Source organism: Peromyscus leucopus, chromosome 11 (assembly GCF_004664715.2).
Source record: "Peromyscus leucopus breed LL Stock chromosome 11, UCI_PerLeu_2.1, whole genome shotgun sequence".
NCBI lineage: Eukaryota > Metazoa > Chordata > Mammalia > Rodentia > Cricetidae > Peromyscus > Peromyscus leucopus.
The window spans coordinates 43,822,104-43,840,782 of NC_051072.1; the positions used below are offsets into that span (position 1 = coordinate 43,822,104).

The 18,679-nt window shown below is 40.4% G+C and overlaps 1 protein-coding gene across 1 annotated transcript in view; it reads left to right on the forward strand.

Annotated features, from left to right (window-relative positions):
• The window catches only part of Cwc27 (CWC27 spliceosome associated cyclophilin), a 180,823-nt gene that overhangs the window by 27,767 nt on the left and 134,377 nt on the right, over positions 1-18,679 (forward strand). Inside the window, exons 8-10 of the mRNA XM_028884035.2 lie at positions 1,016-1,095; positions 1,960-1,993; positions 5,366-5,523. Coding sequence (XP_028739868.1) covers positions 1,016-1,095; positions 1,960-1,993; positions 5,366-5,523 — 272 coding nt within the window. The remainder of the gene's footprint in view (positions 1-1,015; positions 1,096-1,959; positions 1,994-5,365; positions 5,524-18,679) is intronic.

Below are 18,679 nucleotides of genomic sequence, written 5' to 3' on the forward strand. Positions count from 1 at the left end.
AAATTCTTGGTGTATTAATTTAAATCCTGATCCTCTTCCACTGACTAGCTTTGTGACTCCTCATTAATAGCTTAATCTCAAACTGTCTGTAAAATGCAGCCGTGTGCTATATTGTGTGTTTCCATTAGACAGGGAAAGTGAGGGGTAGAAGTGCAGTGTGGGGCTCTGTGACTGGCACCAAGTACACACTTAATAAATTAATAAACAATGACAATAGTGATACAGCTCTACTTCCTCTAGTAACTTTTTATAGTAATCATTTCTCGTCTGTTTCCCTATAAAAGTGTTGTTATGGAGAAGGTGAACTTTGAAACTAAAGCCCTTACTTTGCTGTTTGGTCCCTGGTGAGTGTTTTCATGCCTGAGATGCTCTTCTGAGTGTCTGTCTTCTGTTTGTTACACAGCAACCTCGGGTGATTGCTTGGGGATGCTGTGTAAAAGTCATCGTGTGCAGCATAGACTGTATATTGAAGGATAGTAGTGTGCACTTATTTCCATTTATTCTTGGGCTCTACCTTGCAAGTTTTTATGTATGGGTTGTGGGAATTAATCAGTTGTATATAAATCATGAGCACTCAGAGCTGTCAAACCACAGGGCTTTTAACAGTGTCACTTTTTGTTAGGAAAGATGATCTTAAAAAAGTATTGGTGAGTCACAAGTAGTGCTGTATGCCTGTAATCCCAACACAAGAGATGTTGAGTCAGAAAGATTATGAATTCTAGGTCAATCTGGCCTGCATAGAGAACTCAAGGCTATCTTAGGCTAGAACTAGATGATAGGACTGTATCTTAAAAAAACAAATAAAAATTAATAATTTAAACAGCTAAATAAAAATCCCATTTTCAGTCAGTAAAAGTGTTCTTATTTCTAAAGCTTTGGTTATAATGAACCTTCCAGACACATGTCTTTTGCTAATCATACTATGTCCTTACTAAATTTCATGTGAATTTGTTAATTTTCTTTTTTGGAAGACTTTCGTTTCCTACTGTCAACTCTATTGTGTGTTCTTTCCCAGAGCATGAAGGGGAGAAGTAAAAGCAGCCACGATCTGCTCAAGGACGATCCACACCTCAGCTCTGTCCCCGCTGTGGAAAGGTTAGTGCAGTTACCAGTTAGTGCTGGAACCTGACTTCCTGCTTTTAGGCTTCGTCTCACTCTCCTGCTGTCTTTGTTAGCAAGCAGAGCTCATAAAATACATTTCTTAAGTCTAGCCAAAACAATAGTACATTTTGATAAGTGATTAATCTTAGGCTAGTCTGAATACTAGAAGCTTGTAATAATTTCATGTTGCATTGCTAACTGTCTCAGGGGCATTTTGGTTTGGGGATAATTAGTACGCATGAGAGTGCAAGGTAACTGGAAGAAATGACCACGTTCAGGGCCAGTGTACTGTGTGTACATTCTTACAACTGTCGGAGTTGACAGAGACCTGCCTTAATTGTCTTTGTTGCTTCTGTTTGAGAGGTGGGATATTAATTAGTGTTAAATGTATTAATTACATATGATATATGGGCCAGTGTCTCAGACAAGGATAAAATACTGTTGTACTGAGGTTAGGTCATCTTCAAAAATCCTGTTTCAAAATAATGTGTTCTTGATATCCTTTAATTCGTAGGATTTGGTCTCTTTATAGCCAGAACCTTTTAAGCTATAGAAAAATCATTTTCTGTAAATGGAACAGCATGACAGTGGATGTTTATATTTGAAAAAAAAAATCCAGAGAATTCTCTTATCTGCTAATGGAGCATGTCTCTTCCTCTGTTTATAAAAGGTGACTCCTTTGGAGCATGTTCCCATCTGTTGTACAGTGCTGTCCTAAGAGTGCTATGGTGGAAAAACAAAGCAGAACATTAATTTTAGCAAACTAGCTGTAAATTCCAGTCTACACTTTATATAAATGAATACTTCAATTAGTTTCACTTTGAAGCTAAAATGTATTTGTTTTACTTATTTTTGTAGTGAAAAAGATGATGCAACAGGAGATTTAGAAGATGTGAGTATTCATTTTAGTACAAATATAGCTTGAACAATTTACAGATAGGTCAAAGTTTTACAAACAAATTACCTTTTCTTTAAAAACATATATAAATATATGCAATTTTTAAAATGAAAATAATTTCTTTTGCTATTAGAATATTTGCTACCAAATAGATTTGCATATTTCCCCACAGAACTGCAGTCTTATATGTGAATTTCTGTCCTGCCTTTTCTCTCTGTCACATAACATTATATGAATACTAAATGTTATAATTTTATTATGTTAAAAGTTTAAATGTGATGAGTGAGCATCCTTTATGCTATTTGGGAAGTGCATAGAGGAGTTCTTTATAATAGTATATTCCTTTTTATACATTTATATGAGAAGAGTCTCTTTTAAGATTGTACCTTTATTACTAGCTAACAATGATAAAAAGCAGAAGGAACGACCAGTGAGTTGGCTCAGTAGGTAAAGGTGCTTGCTGTGGAGTCTGGGAACAGGAGCTCAAGCTGTGGCAAGTGTGCAGCTACACACACACACACACACACACACACACACACACACAAATACAGAAAAAATTAAAATAAACAAAAGGAAATTTTTCTTGTATTATGTGAATGATGCACTTTTTCAAATTATATAAATACCATGTTAGGATGAAACTTATTAAAACATACATTGCATAATTCAAAAGAAAATATGTAATTTAGCATGTAAAGAGACTTATGTATTCCCACAGTCTGAAAGGGGGTTCTCTGATTAGCTGTAGCGGAGAGAATGACTTTGTGAGGAAAACGTTCCTGGGAGAGAAGAAACTTGGATCTTATAGGAGACTGGATGCTAACTCAGTCATAGAAGAAGAGGTGGGAAAGGGGAGGGTACAGCATCTCTAAAACTAAGCAGAGGTTACACCTTCTTCAGGAAATGCTAGCTGAGCTTTAAGTTTGAAGAAACTTGCTGTGTGGAGAGATGAGAAGGCCGAATAGAAAAGGAGCCACCAGTGCCAGTGTCCTAAATAGGAGAGTTTGGTCTACTCCAGGAGCTGACAGCAGCAGGCCGCTATGGCCAGTGTAGTGATGAGGAGGGTGGGGCGGGGAGTGAGGGGCTGGCATGCTTGCACAGTGCCGTAACCATGCTAAGGAGTTTGAGTTTCATCTGGAAGGTCACGAATAGCAGTTGAAGGGTCTTGGTTCAAATGAAGGGTGCTGCGGTCAACTTTGCATTTGAGAAATCACCATTGGCAGTCTTACAGAGGACCCGTGAGCGGAAGCAGCCATGGTAAAGGGGGCCGTGGGGAAGCTGCTGAAGGAGGAATACTTGAGGAGGGAGATGAGGAAGGACTCTGAGATAACCACAAGTTTCTGGCTTGGCCTTGTTAGCAAGTTACCAAAGACAGAACAGGCTTCAGGCTGGGTGGTAGATGAAATAATTACCAATTTGTATATTTTTGAGATGAGGTATCTTAAAGGCATCTGATTACAATATTATGGGCTAGAAAATACGAGTTTGTTCTTAAGTTTATGGGTGGAGTGAGGACACTTTAAGACAGTATTTGGTCTCTAACCTGTTTTAGGTCCCAAAGCCTTTTAATCTGTGGGTCCTTTCCCCCAGAAAGTGTCCTATACTCACAAACAGAATCTTTTTTTTTTTTTGGTTTTTCAAGACAGGATTTCTCTGTATAGCCTTGCACCTTTCCTGGAACTCACTTTGGAGACCAGGCTGGCCTCGAACTCACAGAGATCCGCCTGGCTCTGCCTCCCGAGTGGTGGCGCACGCCTTTAATCCCAGCACTCACAAACAGAATCTGATGACTTGGCAGGAGATTTGTTTTATTTCTGCTGAGACTCAGACATGACAGGTCTGTGTCAGTACTTAAGAATACCTTAAGCACCTTGCTGAATACATGCAGCTTTTACCCACCGAGATTTGGGGTTTAGTCAGTCTGCAACAAGACTTGGGACTATATGTAATCAAGCAATAATTTGATTGACTCTGTACTAATACCTTCCACATATGAAAATCAATATAAGTATATACATATGTGGGTATTTTTCTTTTCTTTTTTGGTTTTTCGAGACAGGGTTTCCCCTGTGTAGTTTTGGTGCCTATCCTGGATCTCTTTCTGTAGAGCAGGCTGTCCTCAAACTCACAGAGATCCGCCTGGCTCTGTCTCCCGAGTGCTGGGATTAAAGGCGTGCACCACCGCTGCTTGGCTTGTTTTATTTTTTTGAGACAGGGTCTCACTATATCATCCTGGCTGGCCTGGAACTTGCTCTGTAGGTCAAGCTGGCTTTCAACTCTTAGAAAAGGGACTACCTCTGACTCTGCTTCCCCAGTGCTAAGATTAAGGGCATGTGCCATTACACTTGGGTGGGTTTTATCTTTAATAACGACATGAGGAGTCAGAGAACCAGACTTTGAAAATCACTGCTGTGGGGTTCATAATCCTCAAGTCAGGAATCCTGTCTCACTGTGGCTTGGCAGGCCAAAGAGTCACAAGAGATAAAGAACCCCTTTGTGTACTTTCTTCTTTCTCTCCCTACTCTCTCCTCTTTAGTAATGCTGGGAGCTATTCTAAAAGATGACTAAACTAATAGGCAAGTAGACCAGACTTAGCTCTCATGGAGTATTCGCCTTAGTTGTCTGAGAAACAAACAAACAAACAAACAAAAAAACCATGTAAATAATATGTGCTGTAGAAGTAAGGAGGAAAGAAGAATATGAGGTGGGAAGGTCTTGTTTTTTGTTTCTCTCTGTTAATAGTATGGTCAAGAGTGAGGAAAAAGGAGACATTCAGTTATCTAGAATAAGAGCATTTCAGGCTAAAGAGAATGACTCTAAGGAGATTATATCAGGGAGGAGGTAGACAGCCTCGGGTGAGCTGGGGACTCATTGTAAAGCTTTCAGAGGAGCAGTGACTGCGGTGTCTTAGTTAGGAGCCTAAGGGGGTTTGGTTTGGTTTGGTTTGGTTTGGCTATGGTGTGGGGCACTCTGATGAGTTTTGTCCCAAGGTGCTTAAGTCTCAGCCTCTGCAGTGCCCCCTTCTCTTTGAATGAATTCCTGGTTGATGTTATGCTGGTCAACTGCCTCCAAACCACATCTCCTACTGGGATAAGGATAAGACTGTGCAGACCCTGGGCGAGACAGGAAGTGCCATACAGAAGAGCTGCTGTAAAGGGAGCCCACTATCCATCTTGGGATCCCATTGTGTGTTTTTAGCCTAGAGCAGAATGCAGGGGTTATCCCAACGGGAGAACAGTCTTCAAGCCCTTACTAGTTCAAATCTAAACAAAGCTGGCCTGGAACCCAGCAAGCATCTAGGATGAGCCTCTGGAAGTGCAAGGGGAAACCGAATGCCTGGAAAATGCTCACTTGTAGTTTTTACAGGATGGAGAAGATGAAAGTGCAGAGCAGGATGAATCCATTGATGGCGATGAAAAGAACCTGATGAGAGAAAGAATTGCAAAAAGGTTAAAAAAAGACACAAGTGCAAATGTGAAGTCAGCTGGAGAGGGAGAAGGAGAAAAGAAGCCGGCCAGCCGCAGGTGAGTCCACCATTATGCTTTGGGCATCCATACTTCTGTCTTTATACTTCTCTTCACCTGGGACTGAGTACTCCACTCACTAATTTTTAAACTCAAAATGGCATAATGTTTGTTCATTGTTAGGTTGTGGAAAAAAAGAGAGACCAGAATTCAAGTAACTTTAATGTACAGTTAATAGTATATTAGCTGTTTGTACGAAATTGTGTTTTCTCAATAGTAATGAGAACTTTGAGTGATTTGTATGAGAAAGACATTCTCAAAAACTTTAGCTGAGTAAAAATTGTCCAAACTGGTGAATAAAGTGGCCTGAAACCATTCTTAGACAGCTTTTCAAGTCTGGTTGGCTGAAAACCACTTGCCTCTCTGATCATTGGCATTATAAAATAAATTGCAGTAAATGCTGGAAGTACTGTCTGGTGTAAAAAGTTTGTTGGATTTTGTGACTTAATGCTTTCCTTTTTTGAAATTCAGCTCAATTAAAACCCCTTCCCTTCCTATGTGATTCTGTATTGCAACTCTAAAATATATACATCTTAAATATCACTGCTTTGCAAAGTCATGGGATGTCTTTTTTTCAGTTGAGCTATGCAATACAATTGAAGTACATAAAAATAACGTGTGTGTGTGTGTGTGTGTGTGTGTGTGTGTGTGTGTGTGTGTGTGTTTCCCAGCGTCATGTGGGAAGATTTAAGATCAAGGCATTTCCTTTGCAGAGGTCCCTCTATTTGCTTTGTTTAACCAAAAATAAAAGTGATCCTCAGAAATGTGTACTGATGACATAATTTTTGTGGTCAGAAATAAAATTTAGAGCCTGGGATGGTTGCACACACCTTTAATCCCAGTACTCTGGAGGCAGAGGCAGGCAGATATCTGAGTTCAAGGCTGGCCTGGTCTACAAAGCAAGTTCCAGGACAGTCAGGGCTATACAGAGAAACCCTATCTAGAGAAACAAAAACAAAGAAAAAAGAAAATTGATGGAAGTTCTGACTTAAAAAAAAAAATCCTATTGGTCATGGTTTTAGAAGCTCTGAAATCAAAGATAGGACTGCTAATAAATTTGATTTTTTTTTCATATGGTGGAGACCTATGAGGTCTCTTTTTCAAACAATGCTGATTTCATCATAGAGTCTAAATTACTTCCCCAAAGCTTAGTTACTGCATGGCATCATGTTGGAGGGCCATTGACATTTGGTAAGGAGAGAAGAGACTGAAAGATGAGTTGGGAGGCTTCTGTCAGTGTCTGTGCCTGAGAGCTGGTGACTGCCTGAAATAGTTACTCTAAAGCAGTGGTTCTCAACCTGTGGGGCACAACCCCTTGGGGTCAAAAGACCCTTTCAGAGGGTTTGCTTATGACCACTGGAAAACACAGATTATTTACATTACAATTCATAACAGTAGCAAAATTACAGTTACGAAGTATCAACAAAATAATTTTATGATTGGGGTCACCACGACATGAGGAACTGTATTGAAGGGTCACAGCATTAGGAAGGCTGAGAACCACTGCTAAAGGGTGGAAAGAGTGATGTGATGTTTGAATCAGAGGTACTGTTGATCTTGTCATTTTGTCTTGTTCTAATGGTTTCTTACACAGTCACAACCTAGAAAATATCTAGTTACCTTATCAGTTTCCTGTTTTTATAAATGAGTATAATTTGCATGTTTTAAATCATAAAATATTAAGTTTATGAGTATTTTGTACATTTACTGTATTAGGAGAAGAACCTTTACTCAAGTACCTGCCAGCCTACCAAGGAAGTAAATTTAAGAAAATTAATTCTCTAAAAGTGGTCTTAAAATTTTAAGTAGAAGGAGAAAACTGATGCTGGCAAGTTGTCCTCTGACTTGCACATTTGTGTAGGTCATTTTAAATAAATGTACTTATGTTTTAAAGCTTTGGGTAAATATAAGCATTATGAATATTAATTGATTTTATCTTTTAAGTATAGCAATTGGTATGTGTTCCTAGAAAACATGAAGCAAATAACTATTTCTCTGATCACTCAAATGTTTGCAATCCACATCCTTTAGCCATGCCTCAAAAGCTAACCAGAATTCTTGTTACAGGGTCATAGAAACCTTAAACTCCCATTTATTCTCATGTGCACCAAAGGCTGGTTAACAGTTTAAGATGCACATGCCAACCCTGGTTGACAGTTAAGGTGGTACCTTTTTACCTTCTGGAGATGGAAATCTTAGCTGAAAGCTTAACTGTAAGGAATCCATTTTTGCCTGTAGGTGGCACTCAGTGGCTACAAGTCCATCATGTAAAAACCAAATTGAGGATTCTGCCCTGCTTATTTATTTCTAGCCTTTGTGTTCTGCTTCAAAATAAATAGCTAGACACGAAAATCACACGGAACAAGTAGACTAGTCAGATCATTTGTTGTAATGATTGCAATCATTATGAAACCACTGTCTTTTATTGTGTGATTTAATTTTTAATGTGTAAAAATGCAATCATGGTTCCAAGTGGTTAGACACAAATATTAAAGTAAAAAAAGAAGACCTTGTGAATTAGGCTTCAAATTATGCGATATGTTATTATAAAGTCATAAGTGATATATTAATAACTCCTGAGGCATGGATGAACACTTAAGTTTCATGTAACTAACTTTAATCCCTCTCATCTTCCTCTGTTGAATTTGCAATATGTGACTATGATGTCTCATGGAATTTTGAATTATTTTCCCCTCTAGGATTTCTAGATTTTTCAAAAAAAAAAAAAAAAAAAAAGTTTAAGTCTCAGACTTGAGTGTTATCACACACATGTTCTGCTTCTGATTCAAAGTCACACTTAAAAGTGTAAATTTTCCATGGTACATGAATTTTGTTTTCTTCCTTTTGCAAATTAAAAAAAGGTAGCTTGATAATTAAATTTCTAAACAGTAAAGATAACACACTTTAAAAATGATGGCACAATTTTTAAAGGATAGTAAAATTTAAAAGATCAAAGCATGTGGGCCTTCCAGCCAGTTAACTTAAAGCCTTAGAAGCATCATCTACCGTCTCCTCAGACTTTTACAGGCAATGAATGGAACTGAGCAGTTGGAGGATACAGTTTGTCATTGCTTTCTCTTGTCTTGTGGTGTGGACTGAAGCAAGGAGTAAAAAGACATAAAGAGAAACGCATGGCTTCAATTCTGGATAATTGGTCTACACATAAGACTTGCAATTATTTATTTAGTCTGGAGTAATAGTGATCTAAATATATTTCGAGGAGATGTTTTGGCTGAACACTGTGTACTAGGCCCCGGAAACCTGAAAATAAAAGAGAAATGGTTTCTGTCTGCAGATGTCCGTTGTCTAATTGGTGGTGTGGATGCATCTCCCAACGTTCAGGTGCAGCAGATGTCCGTTGTCTAATTGGTGGTGTGTGGATGCATCTCCCAACGTTCAGCGCTGAGAGATGGAGGGCTGAAGTGTGGTTATCAGGGCACGAGGGCAATCACACTAATTAATGTGATTACTCTAACAGTGGGTTAGTTATCTGGGCAATGGGCTACTGATAAAAAGGGTTGACACACACAGAGCAGGCCCTCTCCAGCTGCACCTGGCTTAAACTTGACCTTCCCAGACTCAAGAACGAATTATTTTGTTCTTAACAAACACAAATTGTGAAAAATTAAGAATTGTAGAAAGTAAATATGGCAGGTTCTCTACTAGACATGTGTGCCAAGTGTCGTGGACAATGAGAAGGTGGTAGGATATCCCAGAAGAACATCAAAGGCCACCTTAGGAAAAGCAAGAGAGGGGCAGAGGTGCTGGCCCATGCCTGCAGATCGGCCTGGGCTGCAGAGCATGTCAGGCACCACAGGGTTCGTATGCGTCACCCGATTCTAGTAAGAAAGCATCTCTTGGAGCCCCTCTTTAAATGCTAGCACGCGTGCATCAAGCTCAGTTCTTTAGAGTGATGCTGCTGGGCTCCCCAAGCAGACTGGATGGTTTGTTTTACTGTCTTTACCTGTTATGGTTAAAATTTTGGAATAGTATCGGTTCTAATATAAACCATATTATACTTTAGTATTTCTGGCAAGTTTCCTTTATCATTCTGTTTGGAGCTGTATTGCAGGAATTTGGGATATTCTCAACAAAACTGTTTCTTGAACTGTTCGAAATAATATACCACTTTAAAAATGCCAAGTCAATTCACTGAGAACTAGTTCATCCATATGCAAGGGGTCACCTTCAAACTAACCCCTCACTCCCCATAGACTTGAACTTAAGTGCTCCAGAAATATGACAGCTCCGCTGTTTTTAAAATTAGGTTCCGTATGGCAGACAGGAAGCTGTGCAATGCACATTGGGGGAAGAGCGTCCTGTCAAAACAGGCAAGAGGCATTTGCATGTCTTTAGAATATATTTATTTGTACTACCCTTGAGAGTTGCAATCTATTGATCTTGCAACATCTGCTGTTTATGGGGAGTAGAGTTGTACATCTGAAATGTATTATTGAAATTTTACAGGGAAACCTTCTTTAATCATTCAGCATTTGATAAAGTCTTTTCTACCCTGGAAAATGGATTTCCATTGAAGAACTTTGAACCACTGGTTGCTTTCTTGTCTCCAGCTGCTCACTGTGAATTCACCTGTTCACTAAACAGGCAAGTGCAGTTGCTGTAAGAAAGAAGAGAAGGGCCACCAGTGATTCAAATGTCTCTGTTTACACAAAGTAGGTAACATTGTACAAGGACCTGAGGGAATTTATGGCTAGTGATTCTGTCTAGGTCTGTCTTCTCTGTTCCCCCTTACTCTGCCCCAACTCTTGAGATTTTTGCCACCCTTCAGATAGCTCCTGGATTTTCCATGTTCGTTGAGTATACTTAGGTTTCTCAAGCCGGGGAGTTGTTCTGGGCTTCGACAATTACGTATTGTACTTTTCCAGTATGGCGAGGCACTTTGCCAAGTATTTTTCCCCCACAAGGAAACTACAAGGTATACTTTGTGTCGTTATTCTTATTTTGACAAATGAAACAAAGAAACCTAAATACTAGACTTCTGAAATGTGAAGTGTCTTGCCTTTTGTTCATGGCTACATGGTAGCAAAGCCAGTACCCAGGTTATGATCTGCACCTCTTCCCGCCTGGAGAACAGGATCTAGGCAGATGTGCCCAGCTGAAGAGAACGTGGCGTGGGAGTTTTCTAACAGGGAACACCAAGTTCAGTGAAAAACGTATTTCTGGAAGTAAGATGGAGATGTGATTGAGGAAGACACCAGGACATTAACCTCTGGCCACCCACACAGGCCAGTACACTCAAATACATCACACACACACACACACACACACGGTTAGATAAAGAGAATAAATAATTTGAGGCAATCCCCTCAGATAAATAAGTAAGTGTATGTATGTGTAAATATATAAATAGACAGGCAAAATTTTCAGTAGCTTGAAACAGCTCTTGTCTTGCTCTGGTGAAGAGCTCCGGGTCAGCACCATATTGTCTTTATCTAAGGCCTAGTGCAGCTTCTTTCTGAGATAACAACATGACAGGGGAGAGTGATGATGGACTCATGCTAGCTCAGGTTTCTGCTGGGAGGCAGCATATCACTTCGTCATCTCAGAAGCTAACGCAGGCACTGTGGTTAAGCCTGGTGTCCATTCAGTGAAATTTAGCCCCTTCACAGCCAGGAACAGGAAATGGCTAGAACAGCCATGGAATCTACTGTAGTTTCTGCTTTGGTCGGGAATTCTAGGGATACCTGTGATTATGTAGTAAGTTTGATCATCATTTTTCTGCCATTTTTGTCTTGCTCCCAAGCAGAGAAGTAACAAAGACTATATAGTCATCATTACTAGAATTTCAAAAGGGGTGTCAATTTCTAGTTATTGAAGACTTTTCCCAAGTGGCTCTGTACTTCACTTTTTTACCGGTCTTTATGTAGGAGGTAAGGAAGATGACACTGGACGTCTTCCATAACTTTGAGAAGTGTTGGAGAAACCCTTCACACGCACAGAACATTAAATTATAAATTCCTGGTGAGGTACCTTAAGGAGCATTTCCTTGTAAGGAGTAGAAATGCATTCATATTAGCTCAAACTCAGGAGTTTCTGGATGAAGGATCAGACTCCAGATAAAAGTGTTGCTGTGGCTCTTCCTGACAAGCAGGTGTCAGAGTGTTCCATCTTTTCTTCCTCTGCAGCTGTAGACTCTACTTTCCTCTGTTCTTTTTCTTTTCTGTAAGCCTGTTTCCCTGTAGGCAGTAATTGGTTTCCTAGTGTACACAAGCTCTTCAGAGAAAAATTGTCTTGATTTGTGTTCCAAATGCGATTACCCAGGTGACAGAATCTTATTGGCAGTCTTCCCTTTTACTCAGTATTCTAGTGTTTAGCAGAACTCATAACTGCCCAGATAAAAGATAGTCACCGTTCTCCTTTGTAGCTGGGAGTGGCCATATAACCATATTCTGATTAATGAGGTAAGGGAAAAGTATGCCACACTGTGGAGCAATTTTTTTTTAAAACAATGAATTTTATTAAGCATGGAGTGGCCTAATATTTATTATTAGTGGTAGTGATGGTAATGGTAATGGTGGTGGTGGTAGGTAGTAGTGGTGGTGGTAGTAGTAGTAGTGGTAGTGGTGGTAGTGGTAGTAGTGGTAGTAGTAGTGGTAGTAGTAGTAGTGGTAGTAGTAGTAGTGGTAGTAGTAGTAGTGGTAGTAGTGTTTTACTAGGCTCAGTGGTTAAGAGCATGTGCTGTTCTTCAGAGGACCTGGGGTTGGTTCCCAACACGCACAAGGCAGCTCACATCCATCTCTAACTCCAGTTCTGGGGGATTCATTGCCCTCTTCTGGCTTCTGTAGGTGCCAGGCATTCACATGGTGGACATGAATATGTGAAAGCAAACACTCATAGACATAAAATAAAATTTCTTTTTAAAAATAATTTTTATTCTTTGAGAACTTCATGTATGTATGTGTGTATATATATGTGTGTGTATATATATGTGTGTGTGTATATATATATGTATATGTATATATATATGTGTGTGTGTGTGTGTGTGTGTGTTTATAGTGTACTTTGATCATATACAACCCCCATAACCCCATTAAAACTCCGTGGACTCAACCTTCCATCCCCCCATGCCTCCCAACACAACAGCTCCCAATATCATGTGCTCTATCTTTATCATTTTATATCCCACTGAGTAGTTAGTGCTGCCCATGTACACCTGGGGGGAGGGGTATCTACTGGAGCATTAGCAACCTACCAGTGGCCACATCTCCAAAGAAAAATGACCTGCTTTCCCCCAGAAGCCATCAACTGTGAAGAGCTTCTCAGCTAGGGGTAGGGCCTTGTGAGCCTCTGTGTTAACCATGCTGGAATTTTGACTGGCTTGATCTTGTACAGGAAAACACAGCTGGGTGAGTTTATGAGTGTGGTAGGTAGCATTGCCGTGTCCAGAATGCAGCAGCATCTCACAGTACTCTTCCCCATCCTATAACTCTTACATTCTTTTTTTTTCATGATACAAATGATAAATTATATTTATATAGTAAATAAGTATGAACAGTCAACACAAATCCAAAGCCAGTCACCAAAGCCTGGCACTGAGACACATTGGGTGACTTCCTTCAGGATGTTCATCAGGAAGGGCGTGGTACCACATGTGCAGCACACGTGGCAGTGACCAGTGACCTTGTAGTCAGCGCAGCAGGTAACAGGCATGCGCTGGATGATGGCCTGTGGAAGGAAGGAGTCAGGGGCTTTGGGGTGGGGTCTCAGTCGGAAGGGCTCTTGTCTTCTGCAGCAGAGTCACTGGCTGGATTCTTGCCTTCTTTCTGCTTCTCCCACAATGTTCCCTGAGCCTTGAGGACTGGGTTGACACAGATGTCCCATTTGGGGCTGAATATTCACAGTGTCTTATTCTTAGTTATGAGTCTCCATGTTAACCTCTGCCAGCTGCATCAAGAACTCTCTCTGGACCAAGTTTGAAAGCAATGCATATCTACAGGCATAAACATAAATACTTGGAAGTCCGTTTGACAATACGAACATTTAGCAAAATATCGACAGTAGGTTCCCGTTTAGCGGCTATGACCTCAGCAGCCATAGACTTTTGACCAGGTTTATAGTACCAGTTATACATTTTCTCCTGTGTCTATCAGAAAGTCGTTTGTTGCCCCTAAAACAGTCATATCAATATTGCACCAGTAGGTATGTATTTGTCTGGCAGATCACTGCTGTAGAATGTGGGGTCCAGACCCTTGATGTCTTTTCTCCTAGAGGGTCTGCATAGTGCTTTCTGGCACTGTAAAAGCTAGCCAGCGTGAAGGAAGTTTCTCAGTCAATTCAAGATTTATTGTTTTATATTCTGCAACCAAAGTGTATGGTGTCTTCAGCAGTAGCGTCTTAGTGTATAGTTACTTTTACGGTAGGCAACCGAAGACGGTGCCAGAAGCACATGCCGTTTTAGAGACCTGCAGGACCTTTTTGAGGGAGCCAATCCGTTCCTGGCACTGAGGTTTCCATTTAATAACCCTGTCTCCCGGGAACATTATTGTCCACCCATGCGGGTTACCTCCACTCAAGCTCCTTTTTATCTTTTAAGTAGATTTTGTTATTAGCTTACAAAGCAGTGGGGCTTAAGAATTATTAATGCGTCCTTAGTCTCTGCCACTCCCTGCTCTCACCTCACCCCTCTACCCTCACCCCATCTTCACTTAAACCTGTAGCCCCCCACTGTTCTCCCCACTTGTTTCCTGTCACATGGATTCTAACGTCCCCTCTGATTACATTTTTCATTGGGTTGCAGTCTGTCTCCATGTGGGCTTTTCATGCTCCTCAAACAGTTTTTGTGTTTTCCTTTTTTTTGTTTTGTTTTACGAACCAAAGAAGAGGCCATCTCCTTGACCCCTTCTTCCTCCTGCTAACCTCTACCCTGTCGTGTAGACTGCAGAAGGGACCTGGATTCTTAGGAGTGGAGGAACCAGAGTTCCAGCTTGCATTTCCTACTCTGAACACTTTTTTGACACGAGCCAAAATAACCCTCAAATTATGTCGATCATATTATTTGGGGTTTCTGTTCCATGAAGCAGCAGCTCAGTGGATGTGAGTGATACAGTAAGACTGCTTCTCTCAGGACTGCGAGGAAGGCAGGTCCGCTAAGGTGGGAATGGGCTCCAGGAGACGGGAGCCGCTTGGTGACGAATAACTGCTTCATTGTTTCTGACAGCTGCCTTTGTTGATTGTCTTATTTTCCTAGAAGATACTTGTTTTAAATTTGCAACATTCAGGACTTCTGACTGCTTACTTTTAGAGGATAACCTTGCTATTTCATTAAGAAAACCGAAGTTGTGAGAGAAAATGTTTTCTTTTTTTTTTCCCTACCAGCAAGCCTACCATTCTGTGCCCGAGTCCATGTTCATCTGGCAAAGGCATGGGTCTGTCTTCTTGTGCATGCTTGGGTCCTCCATGCCTCTTGTTGCTCCTTGCCTCTGCAGATGTGAACCACTTAGACTTTGCTTTTCTATCAGGGATATTGGCTTCCGTGTACTGCCCTGCACACACTGTGACTTCGCACACACTGTGACATCGCACACACTGTGACATCACACATACCATGACATCACACACTGTGACATCACACATACTATGACATCACACACTGTGACATCGGACACATACTATGACATCACACTTACCATGACATCACACACTGTGACATCGGACACACACTATGACATCACACATACCATGACATCACACACTGTGACATCGCACACCCTATGACATCACACACGCTGTGACATCGGACACACACTATGACGTCGCACATACTATGACATCACACTGTGACATCGCACACCCTATGACATCACACACGCTGTGACATCGGACACACACTATGACGTCACACATACTATGACATCACACACTGACATCGCACACACTGTGACATCGGACACATACTATGACATCACACATACCATGACATCACACACTGTGACATCGGACACACACTATGACATCACACATACCATGACATCACACACTGTGACATCGCACACACTGTGACATCGCACACTCTGACATCACACACACTGTGACATCACACCCCGTGATGTCGCACACTGTGACATACACTGTGACGTCGGACACACTGTGACGTCGCACACCCGGTGATGTCGCACACACTGTGAATGGGTTCCTGTGCTGGGCCTTGTACTTGGTTCCCTCAGCGCTCTCCTTTGAGCTGCTCTGTAAAACCACTCCCTCTTCTCAGCCGGCCCTCGCTCAGTGCCTTGTCAGAGAGGCCGTCTCAGGCTGTACTTCAGAAGGGGAGCCTCATCCCTGTGGTGAGCACACATCCAGTGACCTTAGGAAAACGTATCAGATGTGTTCGCCTTTCATCAGATATATATGTTAGGCTGGGCGGTGGTGGCGCACGCCTTTAATCCCAGCACTCAGCAGCCAGAGGCAGGCGGATCTCTGTGAGTTCGAGGGCAGCCTGGGCTACAGAGTGAGTTCCAGAACAGTCAAGGCTACACAGAAAAACCCTGTCTTGAAAAACCAAACAGAAAAAAAGAAAGAAAGAAAGCAAACATTATATTTAGATCCACTCTTCTTTGAACAGACAAATCCTCACTGGTAGCTCTAGCATGTAGTTTAGGAATCTGCTTTCTAAAGTTAGGAATAGTGGCTCATGCCTGTGATCCTAGCATTTGGATGGCTGAGACAAGAGGATTATAGTTGAAAGTCAGCCTGGACTACGTAGTAAGATCTTGTTTCTAAAAAACCGAAAACCAAAGAAAATCCACTTTTCAACTGAGTTTTAAAATTTAACGAACACTAATACAGTATTTCATCAATATGAATCATCTAGATGAATGGACTTATTTTATTGAATAAAACACTCAGGTTGTTCTTTTCAAAGCAGATACAGTATATACTATTAATAAAGACCGGGTCTGAAGAAAGTGTCAGCAGTCTCTCGAGTAATCCATTCCTTTGCTACCTTGGATGGTTAGTAGTGTTACTGTCCTGCCACCGCCCTGGCCGGCGCCGCTTACATGTGCATATATTTGTAAGTACACCGTCTAGCTCAGTCCTTTCATTGTATATGTGCACATATGTTGTTTTAAAAGTCATTTACCATTACATGCACCTGTGCGAGTTTGAAGCCTTAAAGAGGATCTCTGTTTTTACTTTGAAGTATATTAGTGGGTTGCCAGATTTTTAAAGGTTAACTTTGTATGTATGTGACTTTTTTCCTACTCTGAGTTTTTTTAATCTCTTTAATTCATTTTCCTGTTTTTACTTCCTATCTGTATAGTTAACTTAGTGTGTTTTCCATTTTAAAATGTATGGCATTGACTTAGCTGCTTTTTAAGAATTATCTTGTTCAAACAGTCTCAAAATGGAATTGACAGGCTTCTGTTGTGACTGAAAAGTCCTTTCCTTGTGACTAAACACAGATATTAATTCACATGCTGCGTTAACTTGTTATATAATTTCTTTCTAATTTGTGTTCTTTATTTGCTTTAGAGATTCATGAGATCAAAGATAGATATATACTTGACAGCTAGGAAGTTAGATTTGTTCTTTCTTCTTTGCTGTGTATTTGATTTTTCTTGATTCTATAAAGAGTTTTCCTAACTTTGAACATTATGTAATATCTTCCCATTTACTTTCCTTTGGGTGTTTAGTTTTTTTAGTTCTGTTAATCATTACAAATTATTAGAAGTTTTCTAGATATGCTTATTTGTTCAAAATATTTGCAGTAACTTGAAATATCTTAAAAACCAGCTTTGCGAAAAAAGTTTAAAAAAAAGAACCAAAAACCCTTGCCATGGCTTCAGAGTGTTCAGGCAAATCCTGTGCTGGCCTGAAACAAAGACTGGAGTGGGCGGGGCCCTTGTGTTTGATATCTGCTGGAGGTCGGGAAGATTTGGTTTTAAGTGAAGTTTACATGTACTTGCCTTGTTACCACAGAAATATCCAGTAACAGACCTGTGACAGTACATTTATTATGATGGTAGGTGAGACTTTCTAATGTCCATGCCTCCAGAGAATGGCCTAGCATTTGAAGGCTAAGAAAACATTTCATTCCTTAGCCTTACTTATTTGTTCTTATGTTCACTATTATATTTATAGGTAGAGTTTATTAATATTCCAGTGAAGTAAAAATAAAGTTCTTTCTTCCTTTCTTTCTTTCTTTCTTTTTCTTCTTTCTTTTTTTTTTTTTTCTTTCTTTCTTTCTTTCTTTCTTTCTTTCTTTCTTTCTTTCTTTCTTTCTTTCTTTCTTTCTTTCTTTCTTTCTTTCCTTCCTTCCTTCCTTCCTTCCTTCCTTCCTTCCTTCCTTCTTTCTTCCTTCTTCTTTCTTTTTCCTTCCTCCCTCCCTCCCTTTCTTTCTTTCTCTTCCTCTTCCTCCTTAGCCTGTGCTATATATTATAAGACTTTTGGAATAAAATGTGCTTACATTTTAGCAGATGGATAAAGGCCTTTACTAGGCTTTTCTATTCAATTAACTAGTAATGAAGATATGTTCATTGCTTAGCCATTTCGTATTTATTAGTAGCATTGGTGACTGTGCTAAATAAAGTTAAAAGCAAGTTGGTATGCAGATTGTTTTGTCTTTTCTGATATTATACCCAAATGTTGATAGAAGACAATGGCCTTGTAAAGAGACCAAGTGACCCTCCATAGTTTTGTTTCTATGGTGTGTCAGTTGATTGTAACAATTATCAGTGTGTGGAAGGGACAGAACATCTCCTAATGTCCTGATGTGTGGCCTGGAGCAAAGCCTAGGGCGCCAGCCTCCAGAAAGAGAATGCAGCGTAAGGACAGAGAAACTATTCGAGATGTAAATATGATTGTAATATGAAATGATAATTTACACGACGTAAATCCAAGAAATTCCAAATCTCTTGCTATGTATAAGACTCGTAGTAAGCTTGGAGTATTGGCACTTGCTTATAACTCCAGCTGCTCTGGAAACTGAGGCAGGAGTATTCCAAGTCCAGGCATGTCTGGGCTGCAAAGTGATTTCATGGCCAGCCTGGGACAACCCAGTAAGACCTTATCTCAGTAAAGTTTTTTAGGGGCCAACGATGGAGCTCAGTGAGGGAATACTTGCCTAGTATACATTAGACCCTGAGTTCTGTCCCCAGACTGCACAAAAAGTGAAAGTCACTATTCCAAGGATTTTTCA